The sequence below is a fragment of the Alligator sinensis genome, unplaced genomic scaffold (assembly GCF_000455745.1).
Source record: "Alligator sinensis unplaced genomic scaffold, ASM45574v1 scaffold174_1, whole genome shotgun sequence".
Lineage (NCBI taxonomy): Eukaryota > Metazoa > Chordata > Crocodylia > Alligatoridae > Alligator > Alligator sinensis.
The window spans coordinates 1,135,783-1,146,833 of NW_005842516.1; the positions used below are offsets into that span (position 1 = coordinate 1,135,783).

Below are 11,051 nucleotides of genomic sequence, written 5' to 3' on the forward strand. Positions count from 1 at the left end.
CCTGCTGTTGTTTGGCTCATGCACTTGCTGTCCAACACTTACGTTTTCTTTGGCAATAGCCCTGACCAGGTCCAGTTATTTCCACAGCCTATAAATGTATAGGACAACATTCTGGAACTTCGTGCCCTGTGTTTGTCAGGTTTCATTTTATAAGTTTAACATACCTTGAGGCTGCTTCATATAGAGGTTCGGAAGGAAAGAACCCTATAGATAATTGGGGAACCTTCTGGCTTGCAAATAGGGCAGAAGCAGATTTCTCTTCCAGGGCTCCCATGCAGTATATTTACTTAACATACCTTTTAGTCTGTTTAAACCTCTCCACCACACTAGTCATCTGGAGGTTCTGACAGGCTGGGCTCTCAGAGGCACCTACACCTGTTGCAGGAGGAAGGAGATGAAGATGGTGCTTTGATCAATACAAAAATTGTGTGGATATTTTATGGTTCTATGGCCAATGTTTGGGCCAAGGCATTGTGAATCATTACCACTTCTGGACACTGGGTAGGATAATCCACTTGGATAAAGTGGAAACTGCTGGTACTGGGCTCCAAAGTCCCAATGATATCTATGTCAACCTTCTCAAAATGGGTGCCCACCTAAAGCAATGGAACCAACAAGCTCAAAGGCATGTGTGTGGGGCTACCAGCAGGGACTCAGGACAGGGCACAAAGCACAGTAAAGTTTAATTTTGTATTTAATCATTATCCAGAATAAGCTGGTGAATAACCTTTTCTGGGTCGCAACCTGAAGGATGTTGTGATGCCAAATTGGAACCAACTTCTGGTTTTTCTAGGCCCTAGTACTTCAAGCCCACAAAACCCACATCAGTACATCCCTTTGCAATTCAAAGTGGGTATTCTGGGTGGCTAGGAGAGGATTATTTACTCAGGCAAACTAGCAATGGAGTGGTGCAAATGCTAGGCCTCTCTTTTGGGCCTCTCTTACTGCATAATATTTTTGTTAGATTGGACATTAGGAAGAACTTCTTGACAGTTAGAGTGGCCAGGGTCTGGAACGGGCTCCCAAGGGAGGTGGTGCTCTCCCCTACCCTGGGGGTCTTCAAGAGGAGGTTAGATGAGTATCTAGCTGGGGTCATCTAGACCCAGCACTCTGGGGTCAGACTCGATGATCTATTGAGGTCCCTTCCGACCCTAACATCTATGAATCTATGAATCTTACTTTTTAATGAAGTTGGGCCTCTTTTCCTAGGCCCCACTGTTCCCACAAGTGACCCCTCAAAGATATCTGGTTCTGGTGAGAAATTTGTGGGCCCACCCAGTTCATACTGATCTATAACTCCTTTTCTTTGCCTTTTACTTGGCTAATTTCCCCACCCCCCAGGGCTGCCGCTGTTTTCCCTAAGCCCTCCCAATATGTTATGTTTTAGGGTCTGAAGAGCTTGGTGTCCAAAGGAATATCTCGTCCACTTTTTCCCTGTGCTGTTACAGTGGCTATGAGGTTCCCTTCTGTCATGCTTCTAGGTGATAGGAACTGGGTCAGTGGTCCCCAATTCTAACTGACCACAATCAGTTGGGGAGCCCTTCTTTTAAGAGCTATAAAGTCACCTGCTGGAGCTCCAGGGTAGGTTCAGGAAACCAAATTAGAGTCCTTTGAGCAAGTTTGCCAAGACATATCTCCTCAAACAGAGCATTTCTCAAAAGTGATACCAAGGTTTGTTGAACAGCTGAAAGCACCACAATTTCTTTGCCAGCAGTGGGAGTACTAATTTCATCAGCGGTCAGGTGTCTATTGGGTTTTGGCCATTCCACAATACTGAGCAAAGCACACACTGTTTTTTGGCTGAGTGGGAGGCACTGTAAGAGGAACTGTAGTAACAAAAACCCAACCCTCTGAAACATGCCCTGTACTGGCATTGCCACCACTATGACTGCGACCTGCCACTATCAACAGTGTTCCCAAAAAGATATGTGGGTCTCTATGTGGCCAGAGGACTGTATCCCCTAGCATGTTTTCTGTGGTCTGAGAAAGTGTAAGGGGGTGACCAGGTCACAGCCAGTCATTCTGAGTGGAGCACACTAGTTTGGGGGGTACTGGAGTATAGGTCAAGGTCAAGCTGAGTATCAGCTTGGGTATCAAGCCAGTGATCATTGGGTATCAAGTCAATGATCCATACCAGGTCATGATTAGGGCAAGAATTTGATCAAGTCCAGGAGGTCAAAAACAAGAACTGAAACAATCAGGAACAGGAAAACTCAGGATTAGGCAAGAGGGTTCAAGCCAGAGGTTCAGAACATGAAGTCAGGTTAGGAGTTCCAAGTAGGTCAAGGCCACAGCAAGGTGGTCTATTTCCCAAAAGAATAACAACACCCTACCTGTGCGCAAAGTATAGGTGTCATTCCCTTGCCTTGTGAACTGCTGACCCAGGACCTAACATTTGGATCAGCATTTGGCCAAGTCACGGTCATATCCATGGGCCAGCATTTTTGCATTGAAGACTGCCTAGTTCTGGTGGCTTGCACAGGGTGCCTGCCTTTTTTCCACCTCACCCTGAATGGTGTTGAGGTCCACTACCTCTTCGTGGTCCAGTTAATGCAACACTTACTCACAACAGTAGCTGTGTATTAAGGGTCAATAGTAAAGGAAAATGAATGAATTAGGGCACCTGGAGATGGGTGGATTGATGGGGGATAGTTGTACAACCTTGGCTTGGTGGCTGATGGATGGATTGGAGGACATCCTGCTACCAACCCCCAGGATCCATACTGCTCTGGGCTGGGTCCTCTGGAGTACTGGGTCCATTGCAGGACATGGATGGCAAGGATACTGACCATGTGGAGGGGAGTGTGGTGAGGCTGTGGTAGGAAGCTTCAGGCTACTGTTGTCTGAGCCCAGTTCTACTTCTGAGACCATGCAGTTCTTCTGCATTGCTGCAGTGGCAGGAGGGGGTGGAAGTCACCAGTGTGGCTCATGCCCCGGGTTGCTGTTTTGCCTGAGAGGGGCAACTGTTTCACCACAAGGGGTGTATCTGGGGGTGGAGAATAGTGGAGAGGGTTTCACCATGCCCCTCTTACATAGTGACCCAAAGGTCATCTTGCTGGTGCCTGGAGAAGGAAAAGGTCACCTTGTAACACAGAAGGACAAAGCTGGAAATATACCAGCCATATGCAGTGACAATGAGGAAGGCCATGTCTGCTGGACTGAAACATTGCAGATAGAAAAAGAGATCTGATCACAGTTTTTGTTAGGGTAGATGGTGTGGACTTGGAAATAGTGATGTAGCAGATGATTTGTCTTAGGAACATGGGACCTTGGCAGCACCGTGTCTCTAGCTCTAAAGTAGTCTGCTGCTGTGGGGACAAAGGACTTGGAACCCCTTGCTGGGCATTGCACTTGGTTTGTCTGTCTCAGAGCATGGAAACCTAGAAATACGTAGGAGCCCTACTATGGATATAGAAGAAGTGATTCAACCCAAATGTTTCAAATAAAATATATCATAAGCAGCATATCAACTTTTGGAGGGCAGAATGCTGTCTCATCACAAAGTTTCCCAACCAACTCTACTCCTGGCTCCCAACCAGGTGTCTGAAACATGTGTACAAATCCTCTGGTGCCTCTGTTTGTTCAATGCTCCTGGGAATAGCTGCTTGAAAGCTGATTGGACTAGACATTGATAAATAATCTTCCACAGCACAGAGGGTACCAACACAAACCATCTACAGACTATTTCAGGACATGGTCTCAGAATTAAAGATATGGACTTTAAAATGTCCCCTGAAGGCAGAGCACCATGTATATAGATTTATAAATAGAGTGAAAGAAAGAGAGAGAGAGACAGAGATCCGTATGCATACATGCCTGCATACATATTTGGGCAGAAAGATAGAAACAGAGAACAGATTCATGAATGAATGAACAAACTCTGGCTTTGGAAGAGGAAAGACATCCCAGAAGGGAGGAATCCACACAGAACAGCTCAGTAAGTTTGCTGCTGACTTTTAGTGTTACATCCCTTTTGTAATCCCATAGTAATTCCTTCTGGCAGGGCTAATTTATCAAGATATTATAGTTTCAGAAGCAAGCTAGACAGTTTATAGAATCATAGAAAATTAGTGTTGGAAGGTACCTCAGGAGGTCATCTCTTCCAACCCCCGCTCAAAGCATTACTATCCCCAACTACATCATTGCAACCATGGGGCTTAAAAACATCCAAGGATGGAGATTCCATCATCTCTACAGGTAGCCTGTTCCAGTGCTTTACAACCCTCCTAGTGACAGAGTTTTTCCTTATATCCAACCAAAACTCCCTTGCTGTGAGACCATTGCTCCTTGTTTTGTCATCTGTCACCACTGAAAACAATCTAGCTCCATCCTTTTTGTAACCACTCTTCAGGTAGTTAAAGGCTGCTATCAGATTCCCTCTCAATCTTCCCTTCTGCAAACTAAACAAGCCCAGTTCCTTCAGACTCTCCTCAGAAGTCATGCTCCAACCCCCAAATCATTTTCAGTGCCCTCAGATGGACTCTTTCCAACTTGTTGGCATCCTTTCTATATTGGTGGGCCCAAAACTGGACACAGGACTCCAGGTATTGCTTCACCACTGCAGAATAGAGTGGAATAATTGCTCTCCTCAATCTGCTGCCAACAGTCCTCTAATGCAGCCCACTATTCTGTTAGTGTTTTTGGCAACAAGGGGACATTCTTGGCTCATATTTAGCTTATTTTTCTCTGTAACCCTCAGTTCCTTTTCTGCAGAGCAACTGCTTAGCTAGTCAATCCCCAGGCTATCCTGAGGCTGTAGCAGTACATGAGATTTTTTCTGTCCTAAGTTCAGGACTTTGCACCTGTCCTTCTTGAACCTCATGAGATTTCTTTTGGTCCAATCCTCCAATTTGTCTAAGCAACTCTGAACCCTTGTCCTACCCTCTAGTGTATCTACTACACCCCCCAGCTTGTTGTCATCAGTGAACCTGCTGAGGGCACAATCCATCCCCTCAACCAGATCATTAATAAAGGTATTGAAGAGAATCAGCCCCAGGACTGACTCATGGGGCACTCCACTTGATACTGGCTGCCAACTAGACAGTGAGTCATTGAATGGTATTGACCCATTAAGCCTGATGATCCAGCCAGCTTTCTGTCCATCTTACAGTCCATTCATCCAATCCATACTTCTTCAGCTTGCTTGCCAGCATGCTGTAGGAGATGGTATCAAAAGCCTTGATAAAGTCAAGGTATATTACATCAACTGCTTCCCCCAAATACACAAAGCCAGTTATTTCATCATAAAAGGCAGTCAGGTTGGTCAGGCATAACGTGCCCATGGTGAAGCCATGCTGACTGTTCCTAATCACCTTCTCCTCCACCAAACGCTTAGAAATAGATTCCTTGAGGACCTGCTGTATGATTTTTCTGGGGACTGAGGAGAGGCTGACTGGTCTGTAGTTCCTTGGTTCTTCCTTCTTCACTTTCTTAAAGATGGGCACTATATTTGCCCTTTCTCAATCATCCAGGCCTCCCTTGATTGCCACAAGTTTTCAAAGATAATGGCCAGCAGCTCTGTAAGCATATCAGCCCACTTCCTCAGTACCCTCAGGTGCATCCCATCCTGCCCCATGGACTTGTACACATCTTTTCTAAATAGTCCCTAACCTGTTCTTTCACCACTGAGGGCTGCTTACCTTCTCCCCAAATTTTGCTGTCCAGTGCAGAAGTCTGGGAGCTGACTTTTCCTGTGAAGTGAGGAAAAGAAGGCATTGAGCACTTCAGCCATTTTCTCCTCTGTCACTAGGTTGCCTCCCCCATTCAGTAAGAGACCCACACTTTTCCTGACCTTTCCCTCGCCACCAGCATACTTGTAGAAACACTTCTTGTTACCCTACAGAGCCCTTGCTAGCTGCAACTCTGATTGCACATTGCCTTTCCTGACTTCATTCCCTCATGCCCTTATACTCCTTCCTAGTTGTTTGTTCAAGCTTCCATTTCTTGTAATCTCCCTTTTTATGTTTAAGCTCCTGCATATTTCCCATTATTAATGCACATCAGAATAGTTTGTTCCTGCACTCTCAGTAAGGTTTCTTTAAAATACAGCCAGCTCTCCTGGACTCCTTTCCCCCTCAGACTGGCCTCACACAGGATCCTGGTGACCTCACTAGGTCCCTTCCAGTCCTACTTTCTTATGAACCTTTGATCTTAAGGTTGATTTAAGAACCAATAATTCAAAGACAGTATGTATTCTTTCCAGGTTTTTGTTGTCTGCTGAATTTTCAGCAGTGAAAATTGAGGGCTTATCTACTGTGACAGTCTGAAACATTTTGAATCTAGATTAACTTTTCAAGTGTTTTAGTTGAACTTCTTTAATCTCTTATGTGGACACTTTCCCTTTGGCTTGCCTCCCATCTCAAGTGGGTTGATCCAAAATAAACTAAGGCGACTTCAGTTCAGACTACAGGAGTTCTGACTTGGCTTCAAAACAACTGGACTCACCAACTGCTGAAGGTTCCTTAGCCTGACAAAGGGTTTTTGAACCCGAAAGCTTGCTTAATAACTATTCTCCAACCATTTGGGTTGGTCTAATAAAATATATCAAATTCACCCAAGGAACCTTGTCTGCCTATGGACTCATCTTCTGGCACTTTACCACTTTGCTGGATAAGAAACCTTTTGCTTTGAGGGTCTCTATGCAGAGAACCCATGAAGTTCAGAAGTATACAGGAGAATTCCTACAATGTTTGTAAGTGCTAGTAAGCTGAGTTACAGGGTTTGTGGGTCCAGGTCAATATGCTGAATGACAGAAGGGCTTCAGGAATAAATTAAGCCATGCCAAATAAAGCAAATGAAGAAAAAAAAGGTAGAGATATAAAAGGATCAAGGAAAATATGGCGGGGGTGGGGACTGTGAATAACATATATTATCTGACTATCTTTCTGTCTTTTGCCTATGACTGCATAATGGAAAATAAGGGTTGGAAGGGACCTCAGCAGGTCTCATCCCTGCTCAAAGCAGCACCATCTAGAACCGAGGTCATTCCAGCCAAGGATTTCTCTACCCTGGTCATAAAAACCTCTAAGAAGGGAGATTCTACAACCTGTCTGCATAGCCTGTTCCAGTGCTTTAAGACCCTCCTAGTGAAAAAAAGTTTTATCTAAAATATAACTTAAGCTCCCCTCACTGCAACATTAATGTAGTAATCGATATACTTAATCTGAACTAATGAAGTTCAGTTTCCTTGCTCATTATCCCTTGATCTGGAATGCATTTTTTAGGGGCTCCGATGCAAGGTAGTCCTGAGGTGGTGCAGGGTAGTGGATACCATCAGAAAAAGGGGCAGAACATTGAGAGATAAATAAAAGGCATAGAAAAGTATCCCGAAAGTGGTAGGCATCCGATGGAGGGACCTAACTTAGAACAGTGAAAAAGGGAAATTAAAGGAAACTTCAGTGGGGCAGGGAGGGAGAGGGAAAGAAAATTTGTTTAATTTTTTTCTATGACCACTTAAGAATGTTTATTTAACATAGATATATGCTGATGGCTAGAAAATGGTATTTTCATATATCAGCTTGTCTGTTTGCCAGTCTCTTTTTTCAGAATAGGAATGACATAGGTCAACAGGAAATGGTGTTGATAAAACAGACTACATCACAATCTGATCTAAGGTGCTTCACTTTACTTTTTGTGAAATGAGGAGACTGTTATTCCTTTCTCGCTAGACACCTATCTCCTGTCCTTCAAAACCAATAGTCCCGATGCTCCTTGAATGTCCATGAGTGTAAATGCTTATGTGTCAGAGTGCTCAAATAATCCGCCCCGGCCCTGTGTTATTTGGGGTGTGGGGAGGTGCTCACTAACCAGAATGTGTTTATTTTACCCTTTTCTTACTTCCTGCAGGTAGCCAAGAGTAACTTGGTGGGGTGATGGCACACCAAGTCCTCCTGATGGAAACCAGCAGAAGCTTAATGCAGCCAACAGAATAACATCAGGAAAGACTGCCTGTAGGAGATTCAGTGGATTTTTTTCAGGTGGACATTTTTATAAAGAATCTAACCGTGAGATTTTGTATCTGTCATTCCATCTACAGGCAGCCCACAATGGTGCAAGGAAGAAAATGTCCAACCAAAGCTCTGTGTCTGAGTTCATCCTCCTTAGATTGTCTGATGTTTGGGAGTTGCACATTTTGTGTTTTTTCATGTTCCTAGCCATTTATCTCACAGCCCTGATGGGGAACCTTCTCATTATCATTGCTGTAGTCCTTGACCAAAGTCTCCACAATCCCATGCACTTCTTCCTCATGAACCTGTCCATCACGGACATTGGAACCATTTCTGTCATCATCCCTTAAAATCATGGTCAACTCTCTGCTGAACATCAGAACAATCTCTTATGCTGGGTGTACTGCTCAAGTTTTTGTCTTTATCTTCTTTGTGGGAGCAGATTTTTCTCTTCTCACTGTCATGGCGTATGACCGCTACATTGCCATCTGTAAGCCATTGCACTATGAGTTGGTCATGAACAGAAGAACATGTGTCCAGATGGCATCCAGTGCCTGGGTAGCAGGGATACTCAACTCTATCATGCACACTTGGAACATGTTTGCATTCACCTTCTGTGGGGGCAATGTGGTGGACTTGTTCTTCTGTGAAATCCCCCAACTCCTCAAGCTCTCCTGCATGGACACATTTTTTAGGGAAGTCTGCCTGATACTATTCGCTGTCTGCTTATTGTTGTGCAGTTTTATTTTCATTGTTGTGTCCTACATTAAGATCTTCAGTGCAGTGCTGAGAATCCCCTCAGATCAGGGTCGCCATAAAGCCTTCTCCACCTGCATCCCTCATCTCACTGTTGTCTCCTTGCTTGTCTTTTCTGTCACTTTTGCATACTTCAAACCTACCTCCAACACCCCATCAGGGCTGGATCTCATAGTGGCTGTCATATATTCAGTAGTACCTCCCACAATGAATCCCATCATCTATAGCATGAGAAACAAAGAGATTCTTGCTGCTCTGAGGAAACTGGCTCACTGTCTGTTCTTCACTGACTTCCAGGTGCCCATCTTTCTCAAGTGAACTTGCTGTCCATCTGTGCATCCTGGGCAGTGTCAAGTATGTCTTTGAGAAATAGCAACAACACAAGTGAGTTAAATTCTTCTTAGGATGGTTTCATGACCAATGGAAACCAAAGCTCTGTCTTTTCTTCAGGCTGGTAATATAGAAGTGGCACCACTGCAAAAAACCAGTGTGAACTGCCTTGTAAGACTGATATATGTGAGAGAAGGACTAAATCTAAACATTTAGAGCTAGATCCTCACCAAATGATCATGACTCCAATGAGTTGGATGGAATCTGACTGATTGATGCTGTGGGAGGATGTACTTAGTGACTTTAGTAGAACTGCCTCCATTTCCACCAGGGGAATCATGTCTCCCAATTTAAATATGACATGGATCTTACATATGTGTATTTGTCTCTCTTATACTTCTCCACTACTATCTAAGATGAAGTCTAGTTTAGACTTGGCAGATATGCACAGAGAACAGATTTTGATATCAAAACAGTGTGTGTAAACATGCTTCCCACCCTTTGAGGATTCTGCATGATTATGTGGTTTGAATCTTGCTGTTTCATTGTAAATTTCCCATTATCACACATGTGCAAGTGACATTACATATGGCATCCTTTGCTGTGTTTTCATGCTTAAACAATACAAGAGAAGATGTGTTTCCTGTCCTTGGCATCAAGCCTACCTGTGACTTTGTATGTGCGGAATTTTCTCTTGGCTTGGTTACTGATGTTGTGTCTGACATATATGCAAGAACATGGGTATTGCATTGATTTAGCTCTTGAAAGTTATTTGCAGTTGATCAGCGTCAGTACCTGGGGCTGGTAAAGGGCAGGGAGGGAAGAATCATGCAAACCACAAGGCAGCAGTGAGGAGGTCAAGAGAGTGTTTCCCTCTGCCTGCTTTCTGCATTGAAGCAGCATTATTACTTCTGTGGCTGCTGCTGAAGCAGTTCTGTGGTGTATACTGCTTCTCATTCCCATCCTTTAATACATAAGATAATGAGTGCAGGGCTGAGAAAGCACTAGCAAAGATCCCCTGGTGAGGTGGCAGTCTTGTCCCCTTCCCCACTGATATGCAATGGTGTGTGGTTCCCTGGTTAATGAAGCCTCTCCTGTGTTCAGCTCCAATAGTTGGACAGGGCAGGGCTATTCCTGCCATGGGAAAGTTCCCAGGGTGACTTGATTTTGGTACCAAAGACTGGTGCCCTGCTTGCCCTTACTGAGTCATGTTACTTTATGTATCGTTTAACTTTCCCTATCTCTTTCCCCATCTGCCACACAGACATTTCAAACAGGGTAGACTTTTGAAAAATAACCAGTAGGACAGATTTTTAAAGGCCCAGACTTCCAGAAAAGTTTTCATTCTGAGCTCCCATGGTTTGAAACGTTTAGCCAGGCAAGCTGCTTAAGACACCCAGGGTAAAGTGAGCACTCACTTATATCATAAAAATAGCATTCACCATTTGCAAAAGCCAATACATTCTGATATTAGAGGCATTTTTCCAGCTGATAGAAAGGTGCCTTCTAATTCATATGGTAACAGTTAACCTTCATCTGTCTGCACTTCAGCACTGTCCCCTGCCTTGTTATTGGGTGTCTTCACATTGCCTCTCTCTAGATGTTAGGACCTCATTAGGGCCAATTGCAGTGCCTTGAAACTGAAGGGACAAAGTCAGTTTCCACGGCACCAAATATCTGGGACCAGTACCAGAAGTTGTCACTTTGCCCTAGTACTTGTAAATTGTATTACCTAGAGCACAGAGGTGGGACTGACACACAGTGCCTTGACCCAAATATTAGCCATGGAACTATCAAATGCTCTCTTGAGTAGGGACCAGCAACATGTGTTTTAACTGATCAATGAACCGTCTTCATCTCCTGGCTTGTGAAACATTTGTGGGCACTTCTGAAAGTTCATTCTGACTAGTGGCCAGGCTGGCCACACAGAAACCAGATTGAGTTTGTCACCACCATTATGATGCCAGCTGTATCTGCCATTTCAAAGCCCTAGATCTACTGCTAGGAATCAGTAACCTG

The 11,051-nt window shown here is 44.3% G+C and overlaps 1 protein-coding gene across 1 annotated transcript; it reads left to right on the plus strand.

The window, feature by feature from the left end:
* Positions 1–8,300: 8,300 nt before the first annotated feature.
* Positions 8,301–9,020, plus strand: LOC106722655 (olfactory receptor 14A16-like). Its single transcript, XM_025213266.1, has one exon. It carries the CDS (start codon positions 8,301–8,303, stop codon positions 9,018–9,020), a length of 720 nt encoding a protein of 239 aa, XP_025069051.1.
* Positions 9,021–11,051: the final 2,031 nt, after the last annotated feature.